Consider the following 23,351-nt stretch of genomic DNA (forward strand, 5'->3'; position numbering starts at 1 on the left):
ACAGCAAACAAAACAGATAAGAGAAGACATGAAATACGGAACAGATACATTAGGGACTGTTGAGCACAGATCTCAACAAACACAGACTGGACCAGAGACCTTAGCATATACAGACTATAGAGATCAACATATACAGATCAGAAACCTGAACATATACAGACCAGAAGCTCCCTTTCCAAAAATGGAGACTGGAGCAGGCATTCCTCTGCAGTATCCATTGCAAGGTGGAGCATTCATTGGCTCAATACTGGAGTAGTTAAGGTACTGATGCATTGCTTCTTATGAAGAGGAAGTGATTTACTGTAGATTTAGTATCATGGGGTATTTAATCTTTTCTCATTTCCTTTGAGGAGGGATTGATAAATGTATGATAGAAGAGAGTCTATAAAATGTTCAGAAAAGTAACTGAAACAATCTCTTATTATGAAGGATGATATTCATGCGATGCATGCTAAATAAAAGGAGTGATTTATTTTCTGCATTTTCAATCGGTTAGACAACAAATATCTTCCCTGGTATGGGGAGATAATCACACATTCTATGCTGTTAAGAAATGCAATTTGTTCTGTGTATGCTGGGCATCAAGAGGTACTCCTGGAGCACATGCTGGGCATATAAGGAAACAAAACAAACAGAATTATGATACATAAGTGTCATAAAAAATGATTTATACTGTCAACACTGAATAACAGTATATTCTGATGGGGAGACTCATCAAACCAGTACAAGCAGGTAACTTTATACCCTTGATATCATTTACATTGACTAATAATACAAACGAAACAGCACTAAATAATTAAAACTGTGCAGACTTGAAAAACATGAAATGTCCCATAATGGACACAAAATAACAATGCAAATGGAATAACAGGAAGTGATTACAAACGTACACACTGTGAAACAAAAAACAATACTGAATATAATGAATAACAGGAAAAAGTGATAACATGCACACAGTAATAATGCAAACTGCATAAGTAAGGATTAATACTGTATACAGGGAAAAAAAAATCAAACGTATGTACTGAATAATAATATAAACTGAGAAACAGAGAATCGTGTCATACATGAAAGCTACAAATGATTTATAAAGTACGCATTAAGCAACAAATTAAGTATCACAAAATAATATTGTATAAATCAAGTAACAAAAATGATTTATATTGTGCACATTGAATAACAATTCAAGGGAACAGAAAAAATACAGTACACGACTGCAAGAAACAATTGATAATGTGCCTGTTAATGGTAAACTGAGTAACAGGATACAATTGATATTGTACATTCTAAGTAAGGGACTGTATTAAATCAGTGTGAGGGTGTATTATCTGTCACATTTGTAGTATGTTTATTAAAGTCTATTGTATTGTGAGATTATTGAGAAGTGTGTTCTGTTAATCGTAATGTATTTTATATTTGAATGATATATTAGTGAGTGTTACATCAGAATGAAGCTTTGCAATGTTAACAAAGTGCCACATATTCAGTAAAATATCATAAAAGGCTTTGGAAGAGTAAATAATGACAGATTGTAATGAATTCATTACAAAGGCACAGATAATGGTTATCATTAAAAGAATGAAGGTGGATGTTTGAAGAATGCTTTTCACAAAGAAAATACTATTAGTAGGGATTGATTTACCATAAGCAACTATTGAATGGAATATATACATGAAAAAGAAGCATCTAAAAGGATAATGGAAAGCACAGGAAAATGAAATTCAAGTGAAAAGCTGCAGATGAGGTATTTGTATTGGTTAGATGGGATTTTCGCATTATATGTATCATATTTCTTACATGTTGATACCACTATGTGCACAGATGGCTGACTGTGCCTGTGAATTCTCAAGGAGCAGACTTGATCACTCAGTTGAAGTAAATCCACTGAACCTGAAACTGCATGAAGCATTGTTTCATTGAGGTCCATACAGTGATGCCTTTGAGTAGATCCACCATCTGGAGTTGTTCTATAAGATGTGCATCTTCTGCGCTGAACTCCAGGATCACTGTCTCTTCAGTGCCTTACAGTGCCTATGATACCAGGCTGAAAATCAATTGTACTATTCACTGCTCTATTCCATCTCTGAAATTTAGCCCTTTCTTCACCTACAGGATCTTACTGTGATTAGGAGTTTGCATCATTATTCCAGCTTGAACTAAACTGCATGAATTTAAGAGAAAAGGGACTTTACTTTGAATGTTCTTTTAACTCTACAAACTGCTCCAGGATGAATTGTCACTCACTACTCCTGGGAGCAAGAGGCAATATAGAAAGTAACAGAAGGAAATATGTTACTCATGCTAAACATTCCTTTCTTGATTTCTTTTTGCCCGATTCTACTTCTCTATACTCATCCCTCCCTTTTCTATCACATTCTGTTGACTTCTGCATTGCTTCATCCATCTCTACAACTCTCCATCTCTTTATGTGTCTTTACCTCTCAAAATTCACTTCCGGCAGCATTGACTAGTTCTTTTTGTTATCACTCAAACATTTTAGTGCTTGTTTATTAAGCTTTACTGATAGTGTGATGCAACCTCAATTATTTGAGATTGGGAGAGGGATGAAATCAAATATATTATTAAAATGCCAGCAAATGGCAATGACCATAATGTTTTTCCACCCACTCCTTAAAAGAGTATTGGCATGCACAGGAAACCAGATCAATGATATGTCACATGCCAGGCAAACATTAGCATTTGTTTTGTGTATTCTAGATAGCCAGAGGTATTCCAAGCAATGAAGAACTCAATAGCTCAGCTCAGTGAGTTAGGTCAGGTGAATAATGTGTGTTTTGCTTGCTATCATCAGCAGTTTTGTTTGTTACATGCAATTTTTTTTGGATGTCAAGTTCATGAGTGATTCAAGACCTGAAAATCTACCCTAAACACCACTTATTCAGCAGAATAATGACTACTTACTGTACAACAGTACAGATGCTGCTTATTCAGCTATCCTTTGCATAATGGTGGAGATTTGCTGTTATTTTGCAGAGCACCATGTAAATGGGCTTAGGAGTGGTAGATGGAGTTTAATTTGGATAGAAGAGAGGTGTTACATTTTAGTAAAACAACAAGGGCAGGGGCACTGGGTAGTGTTGTAAAACAGAGAGAAGTAGGGGTTCAGGTTCTTAATTCTTTGAAATTTGCATCATAGGTAGACAGGGTGGTTAAGAAGATGTTTAGCTTGCTTGCCTTCATTGTTCAGACCTTTGAGTATTAACTTTGGGACATCATCTTGAAATCTTACAATGACATTGGTGAGGCCTCTTTTGGAATACTGCGTTCAGTTCTGGTCACCCTGCTATAGGAAGGATATTATTAAACTGGAGAGGGGTCATAAAAGATTTTACCAGGATGTTGTTGGGAATGGAGGGTTTGAGTTACAAAAATAGGCTGGATAGACTGGGACTTTTTTCACTGGAGCCTAGGAGGTTGAGGGGTGACCTTATGGAGGTTTATAAAATCTTGAGGAACATAGCCAAGATGTATAGCAAGGGTCCTCTCCCTAAAGTGGGGGAGCTCAAAACTAGGGACATGTGAGAGGAGAAAGATTGAAAAAGGACATCAAGGGAAAACTGCCAGAAGAAATGGTGGCTGCGGGTACAGTTACAATATTTAAAAGACATTTGGATAAGTACACGAATAGGAAAAGTTTGGAGGAATATTGGCCAAATTAAGGCAGGTGGGACTAATTTAGTTTAGGAACATGGTTGGTGTAGACTTTTTGGACTAGAGGTATTGTTTCCAAGCTGTGTCACTGTATGGCAAGGATTATTTTGCGATTATGCAGAGTTGTTAACCATTCAGTGGGGTAAGGGTTACAGGGGTTGTTTGGAATTGTCAGTACTTTTCTGCTTACAGCTGCATTCTATTTATACCTTTATAGCACAGGATTCCTTGGTTGGCTGATGCATTTTGTAATTTTGTTTGTAGGATTGGGGGTGGGAGGATTAAAATTCAGTAACTGTGTAACAGCCTGAAACCAATGTTGTCAGTGGGGTGACCTGTTCGAGTCTGATAGGACTCGGCAGTTCTGATAAGCATTCAGTGTCAATTTTAGACAGATTTAATTAACATTCCTTCCTGGACCAGCACTGTACTATAGAAAAAATATCTGAACAGAAAAATAGAAGCGGTTGTTAAACATGTGACTAAAGTGATGCTGAGTTTTTTTTCTTTTTGGGTGCGATTTTCTTTATTGTATATCAGTACTGGAAAAAAATGTTTGGCACATCAAATGCAGGCGTTGTTAGCAACACACTACAAAACAACAGTCATGCATCAATTTATTTCTTTTTAAAATGTCTTGCAAGGTTTCATTATCAGTTTAAACATGCCTCGCACCCTCCTGAAAGATCCACTGAGAGTCAGGCCAGGTTAGGAGAGGAAAGGCTGGCCTTACATAATCATTCAGCTCAGAGAGGGAAGAACTTACTGGTTCACACTAACAGGATAAACGAGACAGTCACAATCACTTCTAGAACTGAGCAGATTTTACAGACACAATTTTCAATTCAAAGAACACTTCAGCCACCAGGGTCACATTATACGGGCAATAATACACTGAGAAAGAACTTCATTTGACACATTTTTTTTGGAATAGCTGAGATGGACATCCTAAAACTCACTGACTAGAGGTCTCCTGGTTTGGATTGCACACACGGCCACAGACAGAAACACCAACCAGAGGAAACGTTCATGACTCCACTCTGCAATGTTAGGCCGGGTCTCACTCTGCAGTAACGAAGGGCTGGGGGGGGGGGGGGGGGGGGGGGGGGGGGGGGCGGGGGGGTTGGGTTATCTCTGTGCTTTGTAGTCGAGCGAGAGAAAAGCCATTGGCTTGAGGCAGTTAATGAACTATAGAACAGCTTTTGGCAATCAAGGCAGCAAATCATTTTGCAAAGCAGCTTCATACAGAGTTACTATCGAGGGAAGCACCTGCGATGGGAACTGGTCAGCAGCTGCTGTGTGCACTTTGTGTCTCACTGTGTAATGAAGTGATGGATGGAAAACCGCATTCCCAACACGCTTTGAGAGAGATTTGCAAAGCAAACATCACGGAACAGTTAACAGCCTCTGAACATGCTGCACAACCTGGAACAAGGGTCTCTTACTGTGATAAGGAGATGTGACCCCCACCCCCCTCCCCTCTCCTTTCCTCCCCATTCCTCCCCCAGGCACTGTTTAACATGTAATCTCAGGTTTGACAAACTCCGTGTTAATAAAGGAGAACCCCTCGAATTCTGCCTGGTCAATATTCATGATGACCTCTTGGTCAGGTGGAGTTAGGACTGGCGGATGACGGGTGAAAAATCGGTCGAAGTTCTCAGCGTTGCGCCCGCACTGTGGGAGGAGAAAGAAAAAGGGTGATGGGGATGGAGTGCCATGGATTTATAAATGGGTTAGTTCGTAAAACAAACCAATTCCGGAGGGTGAGTAATGCAATGGATACAGATATAAATGCTTTCTAACCAGCACTGTTCTCTCACTATCTGTTAATCCGGTCGCGTTCCTTTACCCGTTTCCCCGCTTCATCTTAACAGAAGAACAGGCCATTCAGCCCTTTGAGGGCGCTGCACAACACCAAGATACTGTCCAGCCCCTAAAGCTGTTTGTCCACTCATATCCCAATTCCCCAAAAGGACTGACTGCCTGACTCATTGTTGCTGAGCCTGTCCACTGCCCCTGGCCCTTAGAACCCTGGCCTAGTGACCATTCTCCATGGTAGAGGATAGGGCAGACAATATTCCTATTCTAACCTCAAGGTCCATATCTGGAACTTACCGCTCAGCTGTTCTGATGATTTCTGATGTTCTGTACCATTAATACTCTTTCTAGTCCAAAATTCTGTCTGACCTGAGGCTTTCCAGCACTTCATGTTTTTATTTCAGTGGTTGAAGACTTGTTGGATAAAGTGGATGATGGGGAAATTAAACATCCTCCCCCTCCCATGAACTGGGCTGGAGTGGCTCTTCTGGGACACTGACTGAGTGGTCTATGTTCTCAGGGTAAGGTCTATGCGAAACAGAACAGAATTATAGATTCTACCCAGATGGGAGGGATTTGAGACTTGCACAAATAATAGGAGGTAGGTTTACTGAAAACTCACACTGGATCGGCAATGGATTGACTGACGACTTCATTGGAAAACAGAATAGGTGGAAAATGGAATAACAAAAGACCATGCTCTTGTAGGTGGGAGTGAAGGAGGCAGAAAGGTCAGATGATCGAGTCTGCAGTTGTAACCAATAAACGTTCAAACATGTTTGAAACAATGCATATACACAAATTAAAATATAAAAAAACAGTTTCCCTCATTCCAACATACATGTTCCTCAAACACATCCTTCATACGTGTTCCTCACCCAAATGTGCTCTTCATTTCAATCACTCTTACACATAACCCATCCCCCAAAAGAATGGAATAGCAAGGAAGATCTGTTAGACTTGTGTGAAATAATGGCTCAGTCTCAACCAGAGAATTGAATCCAGTTCTAGGCACCATACTTTAGGAGGGATGCAAAGGCATTACAGAGTTGCAGAAATGATTCACAAGAATGGTTTAATAATGAGGAACTTCAGTTAATTGATCAAATTGGAGAAGTTGGGATAGTTGTTTTTCAGGAAGAGAAGGCAGCATGCAGAATGCAGACGTGAAGGAGGTATTCAAAATCATGAAGGATCTGGACCAAGTAGACAGGAAGAAATTGTTCCAATTGGTTGAATGATTGAGAAGTACAGAACACAGATCTAAAGCAATTGTCAACAGAGGCAATGGCAATATGAGGAAACGTTCTGGCATGTAGCAAGTGGTTAGGATCGCAAAGGCACTGCCTGAAACTGTGGTGGAAGCATGTTCATAAGATATGGAGTTGGATTATTATCTGAAACAATAAAGTTTCAGGGTTGTGGTGAGAAGATATGGGAATCTATCTGGGTGAATTGCTCTTGTAGCATAGACCCAGTGGGCTGAATGGCCTTCTTCTGTGCTGTTACCATTAATTCATTCTATGTAAAGCCTTTACTCCCATATATTTCTAATCTCATTTGCTTTGTTCCCTCTTTATATTTCATATGTATTTTTCATTGTTTAAATTGCTCTATCTCTCCTCAGCCCAGCTACTTTTGTCTGTCTGTCTCTCTCTGGTTTCCGTCATCCAACTCTTTGCTATTTCCCACAACCTCCACTTTGCTTTGTTTGTCTTCAAACCTGTCATTTTTAATTCTGTCTTTTATCTTCCAATCATATAACCAAAGCAAAAAGAGGGATCTCTCTCTCTCACACATACTCACCCTCACACACATATACTCTCACACATGCAAACACACAAACATATTCACTCTCACACATACACACAGACACACGCACACACTGAAGAAACAGGCATAAGTGGTAAAGATACTTATACAGCTTTAAACTTTTCAAGTGTGAGTCGACGATTTCACTCCTGCCAGCACATATTAAGAAGCAGCTGGTGATGGGTGATGTTCTTTACTGCCAGGGCCTATTTAGAAATTTACTCCTTAAGACACACACAAAGGTTACTGACTCTTTAGATTCTCCTGACGCTTTCATGAATTAAAGGTTAATATTCCAGGACAGCGCTGGGAGAAATACAAAAGAAAATATTTTACATTTGAATACCTCTGAATATTAGCTACGAAACTATTGGAGATGGAGAAAATTGACTGTGAATGACAGGGTAGTTGGTGATGAGAGGTCACATAATAAAATCTCCACGTATATATCCATAAAGTCGGTAACCCTAACACATGCACATATATTCAACACAGCCAGGAAGCCTGTCACAAGGAGATCAAAATTCAGTGACAGCTGCTCTAAATGTAAAGTTCCGAGTGCTGGCTGATATTACTCATTGTTGCTGGAGCATTTTCAATGAGGGCAATGAGAGTTAATATGAAACTGCAGATTATGTCTCATTGTGAATCTTTGATAATCATTGGGTTGAACATCCTAAAAGCATATTGGAATGTTACACAGATTTCACCCCATTTAGTGATTCGATTCTACTTTATAATCAGATTTCCTCCAGAACATTCTGGAACTCTCTACTTCTTGCACTCCCCAAAAATCATAAACAATTTTTCAACATATTTTGTAATTTATTTTCTGTAAGACAATCATACTGTTTTGTGAAGGACTGAAATATAAAACCCCATCCTCAGAGGAGGAGTCTGTGATCACAACTTGCAGACTCAGGTTTCCGCTAACCTTGAAAGCTGTAATGTCGAAACTGAGGAGACTTAAGGAAATGACAAACCACAACAATAAAGTATGAAATTACATAAAATAACAAATACTAGTGAGTCAGACTTTGCTCCTGTGCTCACTCTCATCAAGCATTTTAAAAGTGCTGGTTAAATCTATGGGTTGACTTACACAGCAATTCCACACAGGGCAGCATCAGGAAGTGGAATTATCAGAGCATGGTTATCGGGTGCATTCCTGTTAGGGACTCTGTGTAAGATTAAGGGGAATCTACTCTGGGTGTTTGTATGTATGGAGCAAATTGTTAGTGGGAATGGCAAAATAAGATAGTGTGACCTGACACATTCAGAAATGCTGTTCCACAATTGTTTCTGGTTTCACTACTTTTAAAAGCAAGGACTCAACTGTTTAACAAGTGCAGCATCATAATGTGTGGGGAGGATCAGCTAAATGCAACTTACTGCCTTTGGTTTGAACGGAGGCTGAATCTCCATGCGTTCCAACTTTTCCCAATCAATCCATCGGAAAAATGCATGTTCCTTGATGTCTCGCTCGCCCTCAGGTCCACATCCCAGGCGTTTGGCTGGATGCTTCGTTAAAAGCTATAATCATACAATACATCACAAAATAAACACAGGTGAAGTCAACCATTCCACTAGCTCCTCCAAACAAAATAAGAAAAGCTTACATTCTCAAACAAGCCACCTAACCATAATGAATTAAAGGATTTCACTTCTATTATTCCATTTGAAAACCATTTCCATTATTGTTCATTTTCTGTATGGAAGAAATGAAATGATGTCCAAATTGTCCTTGCACCTTTTAAAATAATGCACCCTGTGGTAGCACATTATCATTCTTCATCACTGACCTTTTGACTAAGACATTAAATCAAAGCCCCATTTGCCCTCTCAGGTGGATGTAAAAGGTCTGATAGGAATATTTAAAAGAAAAGCTACAGCATTCTCTTTAGAGTCCCAATCAATATTTATCACTGAAGCAAAATCACTAAAGACAAATGATGTGGTGATGATTAAGCTCTAGAGAAGGATCTGCAAGAATCACAAAAGGTTAGTATGCAAGTACAGCAAGTAATTTATAAAACTTAAAAAAGCTACCATTTATCATGGGGAGGGAGAATTGAATACTCAAGTAGGGAAAAGTGAGGACTGCAGACGCTGGAAACCAGAGGCTAGATTAGAATGGTGCTGGAAAAGCACAGCAGGTCAGGCAGCATCCGAGGAGCAAGAAAATCGACGTTTTGGGCAAAAGCCCTTCATCAGGAACCTACTCAAGTAGGGAGATCATTCTTCAGTTATTCAGTTATACAGGCTGAGTCTGTATCTGGTGTACTACATACAATATTGATCTCCTTATTTGAAGTAGGATGTAAATGCATTGGAAGCAGTTCAGAGATGGTTTATGAGAAAAGGTTGGACAGACTAGGTTTGTTTCCACTAGAGTTTACAAGGGGCAACTCACTGCAACATATAAGATCCTGCCCTGCAGAGACTTGACAAACTAGATGTTTCCTCTAATGAGGGAATCAGGACTTGAGGGTCACTGTTTAAAAATGAGGGTAACCCATCTAAAACAGCACTAAGACAAAATGTATTATTTAAGGGACATGAGTCTTTGGAATTCTTTTCCTGAAAATGTGGTGGATGAAGAGTCCTTGAATATTTTTAAATCATTCGACTAAGTTCTTGTTAAGTGGTGGATGTGAAAGGCCAGTGATACGAAGAATTATAGTTTTGAGTTTATAATCTGATCAGCCACAATTTTATTAAATGGCAAAGCAGGCTTGAATGTCTGGATGACCTACTCTTGCTCTCTTTGTTTGTATTCATTATCATATTGCTCCATTTGGGAGCTTGCTGTATGTAAATTGGTTGTCACATTTCTTGCATTACCACGGTAACTACTTCATGTATTTAATTGGTTTAAAAGGGCTTTGGGACGTCAACGGAAGTGGAATAGTCGAGTTAGCCTTTTGAACCTATTCTGGCATTTGATGAGATCATGACTAATCTGTGACTTAATCTCGACACCAACCATATTCTCCTATATTCTTCAATACCATTGGCTAACAAAAATCTATTGATTACAGTTTTAAAATGAATAGGTAATCTGACATCAAATTCCATTCACAGAAAGAGTTCCAAATTAGATTAGATTACAGTGTGGAAACAGGCCCTTCAGCCCAACAAGTCCACACTGACCCTTCGATGAGCAACCCACACAGACCCATTCCCTTACATTTACCCAACACTACAGGCAATTTAGCATGGCCAATTCACCTAACCTGCACATCTTTGGACTGTGGGAGGAAACCCACGCAGACACGGGGAGAATGTACAAACTCCACACAGACAGTTGCCTGAGGCAGGAATTGATCCCAGGTCTCTGGCACTATTAGGCAGCAGTGCTAACCACTGTGCCACCATGCTGCCCTATTACTTGTTTAGCTGCAAATATTTGCAGCTAAACAAGTAATGTTTCCTGATTTCTCTCTGGGAAGATCTGGCTATCATTTTCTGACATTTCTCAACATTTTAAACTCCAATCAGTGGAATTATTTTGGTCCAATATACCCTATCTGTTCCTCTAAACATCTTGGAATCTCAGATCTAATTACTCCTAATCTTCTAAATTACAAGGAATATTTTTTTTTTACTTTCTCTTTGTAGCTTAAACCATGTCGTTTCGTTTCATGCTAGTAAATCTACATTGAAATTTCAACAAGGCCAATGTATTCTCTTTTTAATATGTATATTTATTGAAAAATGTTTCACTCTTTTACAAAAAACAAATCAAAAAAGTTATAAAAGTACAGAAAAGTAGAAATAATATCGTACTATTTTATTACAGTAAGATTGACAATAAACTGCCTACTATTCTTCAAGATACAATCTCATATTTACTTAACTCAAATTAGCATAAACTTTAATTAAATAACATTAAATTAAATTACAATCCACTAAGATTAAATTACACTACATTGTACTATATTACCTTGCTCCACCCGCTGCACCTCCATCAAGGCTGCCGTTCATGGGAGCATCAGATATTATATCTGTATTTACTAGGCCTTCCCCCTCCGGCGTCCCCAGGCCATTATATAAGGCCCTTGTGGCTATATAAAGGCCCTAATCAATACTGTCAAGAGATCCATTTCTATGTAATTTAGAAAGGGCCACCATGTCTTATAAAATTGCTCCATTCTGTGGTGCACCATATTTGACAGGTAATCTTGAGGGACGTGCTCCATCACAAGTCTGTGCCACCCTACAGGACCTGGAGACTTTTCTGATATCCAATTCATTAGGATGTACTTCCTTGCACAGTGTGTAAGAATATTGAATAGCCTCTTCCTGTGCACACCCAAAGAGGGAAGGTTCGGTAGTGCCAAAAGGAGGGAGGACACCGGATCCTCCCCGAATTCCACTCCCAGGATCCTCTCCAGCTCATTCACAATGGCCCTCCAGTATCCACGGATCTTGTAGCAGGACCAAAAGCAATGTCTAAATGTGCCAGTACTGTTTTTACATTTGGGACATTTCAGGGACCATCCTTTCTTAAACTTTGCTCTGTAGCACCATATGCGCCCTTTGGAGGATCTTTAATGGCACTGCTTGTGCCTTATTGCATATTGAAATTTTCTTTACATTCCCCCATATATCCTCACATGTTTTTGATGAGATTTCTTCCCCTAACCTCTGACTCCAAATCTCATGGAGTCTCTTCATATCCCCCAAGGCATTCCCTCTCTGCAGATGATATATGGTACTAACTGAGAGAGCACCCTCACCCTGGAGCACTCTTTGTTCTATATCTGACCTGTCAGGCTGAGCCAAGAGCATGGTCTTCTTCTGTATGTAATGCCTAACCTCAAAATATCTGAAAAGGTCCCTATTAGGGATTCCGTATTTCTGACCTAATTTCTGACCTGATGGCTGAAAGACATCAAGACTGCCGAGGTGTACCTGACAGCCCTCTTGGCATTCTGTCTACCCCAGGGTCATTGAGACAATTAAAGTCTCCTCCTATAATTGTACGGCGCACCTCAAGAGCCATTAATTTAGAGACTGCATCAAATGACAATTTGAGGGGATGCGCCAGGGGACAGTAAACATTCAGGATACCATACTCTTCTCCGTGTGTCAGGCCTTGAGAATGATGAACCGTCCATACCAATCCTTGATTTACCTGTCACCTGAAATGAAAGGTTCTTTCGTGCCAATATGGCCACTTCTCTGCTTTTGGAGTCAAAGGAGGAGAAGAATACCCTGTCGTATCCCCCACTGCTGTAACTCCAGATGTCCCCTATCAGTCAAATATGTCTCTTGCAACAGTGCGACGTCAACCCTTTCTTTCCTAAGATTTGAGAGCACTTTTTTCCTTTTAATTGGGGAATGGCTCGCCATTCCAGGTGCACCACCTGAACAGATCACCAGCCATGACCGTACACTACAGCCCGCGGTCCCCCCGAGAGGAAGAAGCCCACTCAATGTGCAATGAGTGGAGAAAAAACAGACTTTAAAGACTATTCCTACAAACACTACCAAAACTTAAATAAAACTCTACTCCTAACTTAAACAAATAAACACACAAAACACAAATCTCCAGAGAGTTCCCTTCCTTGTCCATAGAAGTCATTCACTCCCAACATAACACACCTAGTACATTCCAGTTAAGGCCGCGTCCCAAACCCATGTAATGGAAAAAAACCATATTATTTACACTCCTACAAATTAATAAAGGACGCCCACCCCTCCATATCCACATCTCAACCCCACATATCTTTACACCAAAGGAGTAACCACCCCTCACCCACCAAAACAGAACAATAGAATAACTAATAACTACCAAACAGATATAATATGAAACATAACAGGTTTTACACCAAAGCAATAACAAGCCTATTAGGCCTGAAATTACAAAAGGGAAAAGAACAAAGAGAGGGAAGATAAAAAAAATTATATTATGCCATTATCCGCACGCTTCTTTTCCTCTTTCCCCCTCACCAAAGTCTATCATTCAGCGAGTTCAAAAATTATTTTACTTTTTCCGTTGAGTCGAAGTTGTAGACAGCTCCCCCATACCTTAAACGTAGCAGCACCGGGTACCTCAGTGAATATTGAATGCTTAAATCTATTATTTTTTTCTTTACATCAAAGGTCTTCCTTTTCTTAATTATGGCCCCAGAAGAGTCATGAAAAAACATTATCCTCGAACTTTATAAACCAAAGCCTGTGGATCTCCTCCCAGTCTTCTGGTTGTTTCTATTATTAATTGCTTTTCCTTATAGTGCTGGAGTCACACTAGGACAAGGCAGGGGTGCTGGGCTGGCCTGGACCTGCACATCGCGATCCGGTGGGCCCGCTCCACACTCATCCTGCCCGACTCAATTTCCAACCCCAGCAACTCTGGCAGCCACCTCCTGACAGATTCAGCAAGGTTTTCACCCTCTTCACGCTTTGGTAAGCCCACAATCTGTAGATTTGTTTGTCTGACCTCAGTTTTCGAGGTCATCTACTTGTTCCAGCAGGGCCCGAACCTGGCCTTCCAAGATTTGGACCTGCTCCTCGAAACTCTCCGTTGCGGCCACTGAGGCCGCGGTCCTTTGGTTCACCGCTTCCCCGCGCCGATCCAAAGTCCGGATCTCCTGCTCATGCTTTGTCAGCATGGCAGTATTCGACTCCAGCACTCCCTCGATTTTTCCACAGTTTTGCAAACTCCGTGAGTAGATACTGCTGCTCCACTGAACTTAAGGGTGTCACCACTGGAGTGAAGGCAATGGCTGCGCGTGTGCATGATATAATAGGGTTGTGTGCTGCCTGCTGTGCTCCCTTTGCTCCCTTTCCCTCGGATGTCTTCATTTCAGCTCCAGATCCTCCAAATCTTAATTTAAAAGGGCTCTAGGTATTCTACCTACTTTACATTACAAACTTTCCTCAGGGGTGACTAATGGGAAGGGGGGTGGTAGGAGCCCACCTTGCCTGGGGAATGGCACAGAACCAACTCAGCAGACTGTTCAGACTGCCGCCATCTTGAACCCCCATCCAATGTATCCTTTCTAAGATAGATGCACAGACCTGCTCACAACCAGGAATTTGTACAGATGGAAGCATGAAATACTGGCACTTATATCTAGCAGAATATATTAGCTTTTATCATCTTTACAATTCGTGACATATTGTTAATGTACCAATCTGTCTTTGAATATCAGTTTCCGACTTCGCAACATTTAAAAACTGTCTGGTCTGACTGTTTTAAACCAAAGTGGATAACCTCCCATTGCTACATTGAAATCCATTGCCAAAACTTTGCTCTCTCATTTAATCTATCAATATCTCTGTAATTTTATCCTTCTGTCTATACTGCTTTTAACACTATTAATCTTTGAAATTCTCTTCCACAGGTAGCAGTGAAGGTTGCATCAATGAATATATTCACGGCTGAATTAGACAAAGTCTGGCAGAACAAGAGAGTTAAGGGATATGGCAGACTGACAAGATGGTGGTGTTAAGATCAGTAATGACCTTATAAATGGTGCAGCGGACTTTATGGCCTATTCCTGTCCTTATTTCTTATGATCTTGTAATACCTCCTGTCAACAAATTTGTATATGTGACATTCTATCCCATTATCAAAGCCATTAATGTGGACAGTGAATAATAGAAGTTCCAATATAGATTCTTGCAGGACACTACAAATCACTGCTTGCAATTAGTAATTACTGCTTATTTACCCTCACCCTAGTCTCCTTCTGCTCAAGAACCTCCTAATTAAGTCAATAATTTGTACTCCAGTCTATAATACTCAAAATTGACTAAGAGGCTTTTCTGAGGGACTTTCACAGATAAAATACCATCCACAGACAATTCCCTAGTTTCTACTTTACTCACCTTTACAAACAATTTAAGCAGATTTGCTAAATGTGACTTGCCTTTACAAATGCATGATGTCTCTTTCAGATAAACTGAAAATATCTGAGGTGTACAGTCACCACATTCTTAATTATAAACTCTAGAAATTTCTAGACTACAGACATTATGCTAACTGGTCTATATTTTCTTGATTCTCCCAATCAGGTTTTTAAAAGACCAGAGTTACATGCGCAATTTTCTAATCTAAAGGAATTTTTCCTGGATTGGAAGAGTTTGGATTATTATTACTGGGCATCTACAATGTTTTCAACTACTTTTAAAACCCGCATATGGAAGCCATCTGATCCTGGGGAATTTATTGTTCTTTAGGGCTATTAATTCCTCTATCGTTGTGCTTTCCTTCATTTCAATGATAGTTTCCATTGGATGTTTGGAATGCAGACAGTATTCTTTACTGTAAATACTGACAGAAACTAATTATTCAGCATTTATGCCATTTCCTTATTTTCATTGACAATGGTGTCATCAGCATTCAAGGGTCCCAAATTGCTTCTGGCCACCTTTTCTTTTCTCATGTAGTTGTAAAAAGGTTTTACGTTGCCTTTGACATGCCTTGTAAATATATTCTTATAAAGGCAGTTCCTGGGTTTCAAACAGGTTCTGTTCTCGAGTCTGTTTGATTTGTATGAAAGTTGGAATACAATGCAGGACAACATAACATTTGTTAATACAGGAAAGGTTTGCATGTCAGATCTTTAAATTATATCTCTGTGTGGGATCATGTTTGTCGGTATGAATGTTCATAAATTGGTGACCTCCTGACTACTTCCTTTCTGTAGCTTTAACCTTGGCATGCTTTCTTTTCCATTTGTTCGGATCTGTTTTTGCATCTTTGTTTGCCTTTTCTTTTATTATTGTATTGTCTCTTTAATTGTCTATGGCTGTCATTTTTGACAGGTTGGATTCTTGCCCCTTAGACATGTGCCAAGTTCGATCAACACAAATTATTTTTTTGAACACCTTTACTGATCTTTTGTCGTTTTACCCGTTAACTGATGTTCTGAGTTTACAGTGGACATTCTCTCATCCCATTATAGAAATCTATAATCTTAGCTACTGTTCCTCTCTTTTAAGCACTATTATGATTTCTAGTTGATAAATATTCATGTACAGTTAGGCTATTAAATAAATCTGGCTCATTACTAATTACCATGTTTAATAATGCATGCATCCTTATTAGTTCTGGACATGTTGTAGAAAACTCACAAACACAGTTGAGAAATTCACCACCTTTCTGACATTTACTTGTCTGCTTATCCCAATTTAATGGAAAATCAAATCTGCCACCCAAACTATTCTACTTTTCCCATAAGCTTGTCTGATATCAGCAGTTATACAATCTATCATTTCACAGCTGCCTAGTAGGTCTATCTATAATTCTTGCTCCAATCTTAAATCCTTTTCTATTTCTTAATCTTCCTACAAAATCTCCCCTGCCAGCTTACCTGGTCATTTTCTCCTCTATCCTTAAACAGAGGCAGCACAGTGGCTCAGTAGTTAGCACTGCTGCCTCACAGCACCAGGGACTCCGTTCTCGGGTAACTGTCTGTGTGGAGTTTGCACATTCTCCCTGTGACAGCATGAATTTCCTCTGGGTGTTCTGGTTTCTTCCCACAGTCCAAAGATGTGCAGGTTAAGTTGGCTGGCCATGCTAAATTGTCCATAGCTTCCATAGGCTAGGTGGATTAGACATAAGAAATGCAGGGTTACAGGGACAGTGATGGAGGTGAGTCTGAGTGAACTGCTCCTTGGAGGATATGTGTGGACTTGATGGGCTGAATAGCCTGCTTCCACACTGTAGGGATTCTAAGAGATTTTGGCTTATTTATTCATTAATGGCTATCATCTTCCTCTACAAAGTTCCTATGGATCTTAAAGTTGCTACAGCTAGGTTGCAATCCTGACGATCTAGTAGCTGTGTCTTCATAATGGCTGCCATGTCATGCACTTGAAGTTGCATTGGCGTGTACAATTCATTCAATTTATTTCTTATATTCTGCAATAATGTGAAGAGCACTTATGTGGACTACAACGCTAACCTGCCCTTTAGATTTAATATTTTACTCATAAGTTTCTTAATCCTCTCTCCTTGTTTAATTACTTCACAGCTTTTAATTTTCCCTCTACCCGTAGTACCTAAAGGTGGCCTTATAGAAGTTTATGAAATCATGAGGGGCATGGAGAGAGTGAACAGCCAAGGTCTTTCCCAGGGTAGGGGAGTCCAAAACTAGAGGGCATAGGTTTAAGGTAAGAGAGGAAAGATTTAAAAGGGAACTAAGGGGCAACTTTTTCACACAGAGGGGGCGTGTGTATGGAATCAGTTGATGGAGGAAGTGGTGGAGGCTGGTGCAATTACAACATTTAAAAGGCATCTGGATGGTTACATGAAGAAGAAGGATTTAGAGGGATATGGGCTAAATGCTGGAAAATGGGACTAGATTAATTTAAGACATCTGGCCAGCATGAATGAGTTGAACCGAAGGGTCTGTTTCTATGCTGTACGTCTCCATGATTCTAGTACAATTTCTGAATGTTACTCTACTCTTTTTACTTTAGTTGTTGTACCTGTACCAAATCCTGTTAAACCACATTTATGTACTCAGTGAACAACTTTGGAACTCCACCAAACAACATCTTAATTAAAAAATCTTATTTAAAAAGGAAACTCTCTTGGAGCTCACCCCTTTCTGCCTCTGTAATATCCTCCAGCCCTGCCACACTCTGAGATATCCATTCATCTAATTTTGTGTCCTCCTAAGTATCCCCATTTTAATTTATTCAATCACTGGTAGTCCAACGTTCTGGGATTCCTTCCCAAAATATCTCAGCCTTCCTCGCTCTCGTTTCTTCTTAAGGATGCTCCTTAAATGTATGTTTTTGATTAAATATTTGGCCAGGTCTTAAAATTTCCTCACGAGTCAAGTTCGCTTCAGATGCTGTTTTGAAGTGTTTGTTATGTTTTAATATGTTAAAAATGCTATGTTAATACAAGTTGTTGTTGTTGGCTCTGGTGATCAAGACTGAACATATTATTTGAATGCTATGTGACTAGAGCACAACCTTTCAACACATACTAAACAAAAAATAGACATTGCAACATATGCCAGTATTTGACTTCCTTTGTTCATTCTTATCCTGTTAGAATTTGATATATTAAGCGCAGAATGTATATTACAACTGGAAGCCTTTTCAACTTTAGGTATTAGGTCTACTCTATTGACATTAAACTCATGACATCTTTCCAATTTACAGAACATTTCATTTATCTGGATTAAATGCCATCTGTTAACATACATGTTTTATCAAACAATTCTGCAAGTCTTTGGTTTTGCCTACATTCATTGACTCATGAGTGAATCTGCCTGCTTCATTGGGTTTGGATCTAAGTCATGCAGACAGATTGGAAACATGAAAGGCTAGTTTCACGAGGCACTTAATTCTGTACACAAGCATCACTTTCCTAACAATAGTCATGCTGCCCCCATTCCTTCACTTCAGCTGCATTAGGTTCAACTTCCATTCAACTTGCTTTACAATAGCAGTGTTTGAAACTTATACATGATTCCAGGGAGCTGATATTGGTTTTTCTTTTGGTTTGGACCATCTAGGAGAGAGATTTATTAACATGAAGTAATTCCACAGCAGCCAGTATCTCTTCACCAAGTCACCCTTTGTTTACATGTGCATAACACTCGACACTGCCAACCCTCAAAGTGAACAGGGTGTCAGACACTCCTGTTTATACCTGTCAGCTGGGTCTCCCTGTTTGGACCAGACCAGCTCCATTCTGGGAACTATATTCTATAAAGGTCCACCTAACTGACCTTGTTACAATCACTACATTCCTCTCCCTCTGAGTCTGGGAATGTAGGCCTGTGCTTCTTATAGCCTCTCGGGGCATTTTCAACTGGGTCCAGTTTCTCCGACTCAGCTTCTGATACGAAGGCGTGTACTATACCGTAGCCGCTTGTGCCCCGAGCATCTTGGAAAGAGTTCACCCTCTTCTTCAGGTGGTAAAGGCATCGAGGCTGCAACATCTGTGTGTTCATCGCAGACTCGGAGGTTTCTTCATTGCTGGATAAAAGAGGAGAACCCACGGGCTCCAAAAGCCTTTCTGGCTGTTCTAAAAGGGCCGGGTATGTTTTGCTCTTGTCCTGGTTGTGGGTTTGCAGCTTTCATATGATCCACATGCTTGTTGAGGACCGTTGCACCTTCCCAAACTTTGCACATCACGGGATCTGACCTCGTGTTGACCACGCTCCTTGCCCAGGAAGGGTCTTTTCCATGGTTTCAGCACCAAACTTGTTCCCCTGAAGTAAACTGTCTCTCTCACTTAGCAGAGTCTTGTGTCCGGTGTTGGTGTTCCTGATGTCATTTCACTCTCTCACCCCCTAGGTCAGGGAAGATTAGGTTTACCTTGGTGTGGAATCTTCTCCCCATCAGCAACTCTATAGGAGCTATCCCTGTAGTTGCATGAGGGATGGTCTGATAATCAAATAGGAACCAGGACAGTTTGGTGTTGAGTGAAGTTATAGGCTGTTTCTTTAAGTCTGCCTTCAAAATTTGGACTGCTGGTTCCACCAGATCATTGGACAATAGATGGCACTGAGCTGTCCTTATATGCTGAATGCCATTTGACTTTAGGAAATACTCAAATTCCTTGCTGGGAAATGTGAGCCCATTGTCTATGACTAACTCTTTCAGGAGCCTGTGTACTGCAAAAGGTAATTGCAGCTTTTCTATTGTCGTCCCCGTGTTTGACAAATGAACTCAGTGCATGTCCAGCCACTTTGAATGAGTGTCCACAATGGCTAAGAATATTGAACCCATGAAAAGGCCAGCATAGTCAGCAGGTAACTGAGTCCAGGATTTACCCAGCCATTCCCACAAATGGGGGAGCTGCTGGCTGTAATTTTTGTCCTTGTTGGCATTCTGGGCACTACACCACCAATGTGGCTATGTCTGGATCCAATCCTGGCTACCAGACATAACCTTTCACCAGCGTCTTCATTTTGGGCACCCCTAGATCAACCTGGGTGGAGTTCAGCTATATCTGACAGCGACCTTTGTTTGGGACAATCATTCTTGCTTTCCATAATAAAATGCTCTTCTATAGTGATCTGGTTTTACCTGGTCCAGAAAGGTTTCAGTTTTGGCTGTGATGGTCCTTTTGGTTCCACCATCATAACCAGCTGTTTTAATTTGGCCAGGATCAGGTCTTTTTGCGTCCACACTCTGATATTGTCAGCTGTGTTCAGCAGGGTGTCTAGAAAGTTTAAAACCAGACTGGATTCTTCCCAGGGCGGTACCACCAGTGGTGTATCTGCCAATGCATCTCAATTTGCTACTTGGCTCCTGGACTGTGTTTCAACTTGTAATTGTATGCACTTAGAATGAGAGCCCACCACTGAATTCAACCAGAAGCTATGGGTGCCATTGCCTTATCCTTTTTGAGTAACCTTCTGTTACTACAGTGATCTGTTACTATTACAAATCTACATCCATAAAGGCATTGGTGGAACATACTTATACTAAAGATGACAGCTGAACCTTCCTTCTTTATCTGGGCGTACTTGTACTCTGCACCAGCCAAAGTCCAGGAAGTGTATGCTATTGGGCCATCTGTGAGCCAACACTACCCCGATACCATAGGGGGAAGTATCGCATGTCAGCACCACAACTCGCTTGGGATCATAGTGTGCCATCACCTTAGGTGATGATAGCTGATTCTACACTTCCCTAAAGGCTACGTCTTGGCTCCGAGACCATTTCCAAGGCTGACCCGATTTCAATAGCAGATGTTAAGGTGCCAGGATGGAGGCCAGGTTATGTTTGAATCTTCCATAATAATTCACCAGCCTAAGGAAAGACCTAAGCTCCAGTACAGAGATGAGAGGCAGAACACCTTCAATCGCTCCCACTTTATCTTCCAACAGGCATATCCCAGTCTTATCAATTCTATAACCTAAATTAGTCATTCCTGGAACATATATTTTTCCTTTCATTGGCATATACCTGCTTTGGAAAACTATCAAAGAACTACATCCAAGTTCTTTAAGTGCTCTTTATTTGTCTTCCCTGTTACTAGTGTGTCATCCAGATAAATGGCAACCTGGGTAGACCATGTGAAATGTTCTCCATTGTCCACTGAAAAATGGCACAGGCTGACTCCCAAACAGCAGTCTCGTATATTGGGTAGTAATTGTAAGATACTTCTGGGACTCCTCATCCAACCACAAGTACCATATGCTTGGCTCATGCCCAGATTTATGAAAGTTGGTCACCCTTGTCAGCTTTGCGTATAAGTCCTCCATACAAGGGATTGGGAATTTATCCAGCTGCAAAAAGTACTTCACTGTTTGTTTAAAATCCCCACAAAGGCAAACCAACCCATCAGACTTCACAATTGGTATGACCAGTGCTGCCCAGTCCGCAAACTGGACAGGTTGATGATTCCTTCACTTTCCAGCCTTCTCATTTCTGCCTCTACTTTCACCCGTAAGGCAAATGGTACTGGGTCGGTCTTACAGAATCACAGAATTGCTTTCTGGTCACCACGCATCTTTGGTAGTCCCTCGACATTCCAGAGTTTAACTCAGACTTCAATCAGGTAGGCATTTTCCAGTTAAAAAATGTTGAGCCAATCACGGTGAATCTTTCTCAACCATTTTCACTCCATCAGGCTTGGGCCTAAGCCTTTTACTACAATCAGTGGGAACTGAACCTATTGCTTCTCATAAAAGACTGGAATCAAAGTTGTACCCTTACTCTGTAAACATTACCTGGTATAGGTTCTCAGTGTAGCTGAGGTCTTATACAAACTTAAGAGTTGGAGTCCAGAGCTAATTTTGTTAAAGACTGGTTCCACAATCCCTGATACATCTACACTAGTATCTCCATTAGAACTGACTGACCTTTCAGATGTTGATTTGGATTGGTTCTGATATGGATGTTGCTAAGCAATTTAACTGTTCCAAACCAGATGTAGGTGAGCTTTCTAGGGTGTGCAGTCTCCTGGATACCAACCTATGAGTTCTCTTACTCAATTCAGGCCTAGTGGAACTCTTTTGCTGTCTTGAGTCCGCACACCAGCAGCAACTCCAATGGCTTGCCGGCCCAATCCTGAAGAAAATGTTAACCATTTGGCCAAGGCTTGGCTTTGTTTTGGGGTTTTGCTGTGGGTTGACCTAGAGTCCCTCTGTTCAGGATATGTCCTGAGTGAAGCTCTGTGATTGTCTCCACTCAAGCGGTGTTCTCCAAGCTCAGTTGGACTGGCAAGGGTGCCCACTTCCATTGGGATGCCCTGTGACTCCCATGCTCCACTTGCTGTGTTTTCCAATGACAAAGCCTGTTGTATTGCCTGTTTGAAGTTCAAACCAAAAGAGAAAATGCTGGAAAATCTCAACAGATCTGGCAGAATCTGTAAGGAGAGAAAAGAGCTGACGTTTTGAGTCTAACTGACCCTTTGTCAAAGTTGTTTGAAGTTCCGTTGGGCTTTAGCTAATAGGTGCTTTTGCATGGTTACCTCATTAACCGCACATACCAATGGTCTCTCGGCATCTCATTATGGGATAAATTAAAGTCACATGCTTCTGTCAGTCATCTTAACTGAGTCAAAATTCTCGACATTGATTACCCAATTCTTGAATTGCTGAGTAAAAACCGATACTACCTCAGAATTAGAGGGGGCTTGGGTTGCAATATTCCTTAACAAAATCCATCAATACTTCAAAGGTTTTAGTATCTGGCCCCCTAAGGAAAGTTAGGCTCTTAATAACTGAGAAAGCTGTGGTCCACAAGCTGTCAGCAGAATTATTTGTTACTTTTCATCTGTTCCAAAATCATTTGGAAAAAAAAATGTATCATTTCCATATACTGTGCCAGCCTTCGACCGCAGGATCGAATGAGTTAAGCTTCCCAAATAACAGCGCAATGCCAGAAATGCTTACCCCAAATTCAAAGACAAACGTTGCAAGTGAATATTTTCAGGAGTGTGCTTTTCTCTCGTCACCACTGATATAACCCCATAGACGCTGAAACCCTGTCACCGAGCCACTGTGCATTCACATATGGAGTCCTTGACACTGATCCAGCTCCCTGAGAGCCAGCTCTCAGAGTGAACAGACCCTCTGACACTCCTGTTCATATCTGTCAGCCAGGGATCC

The 23,351-nt window shown here is 40.6% G+C and overlaps 1 protein-coding gene across 2 annotated transcripts in view; it reads right to left on the bottom strand.

Annotated features, from left to right (window-relative positions):
• prkcba (protein kinase C, beta a) overlaps window positions 1-23,351 on the bottom strand; it is a 287,734-nt gene that overhangs the window by 14,097 nt on the left and 250,286 nt on the right. The window contains exons 16-17 of one of the 2 annotated variants that reach the window (XM_072559143.1): window positions 8,695-8,835; window positions 4,277-5,346 (exon numbers count right to left, since the gene is read on the bottom strand). In XM_072559143.1, the coding sequence (XP_072415244.1) occupies window positions 5,188-5,346; window positions 8,695-8,835 (300 nt within the window). In that variant the 3' untranslated portion in view covers window positions 4,277-5,187. Of the gene's footprint in view, window positions 1-4,276; window positions 5,347-8,694; window positions 8,836-23,351 lie in introns of those variants that run through there. The other variant, XM_072559144.1, reaches the window with a different exon arrangement.

Source organism: Chiloscyllium punctatum, chromosome 40 (genome assembly GCF_047496795.1).
Source record: "Chiloscyllium punctatum isolate Juve2018m chromosome 40, sChiPun1.3, whole genome shotgun sequence".
NCBI classification, from domain to species: Eukaryota; Metazoa; Chordata; class Chondrichthyes; order Orectolobiformes; family Hemiscylliidae; genus Chiloscyllium; species Chiloscyllium punctatum.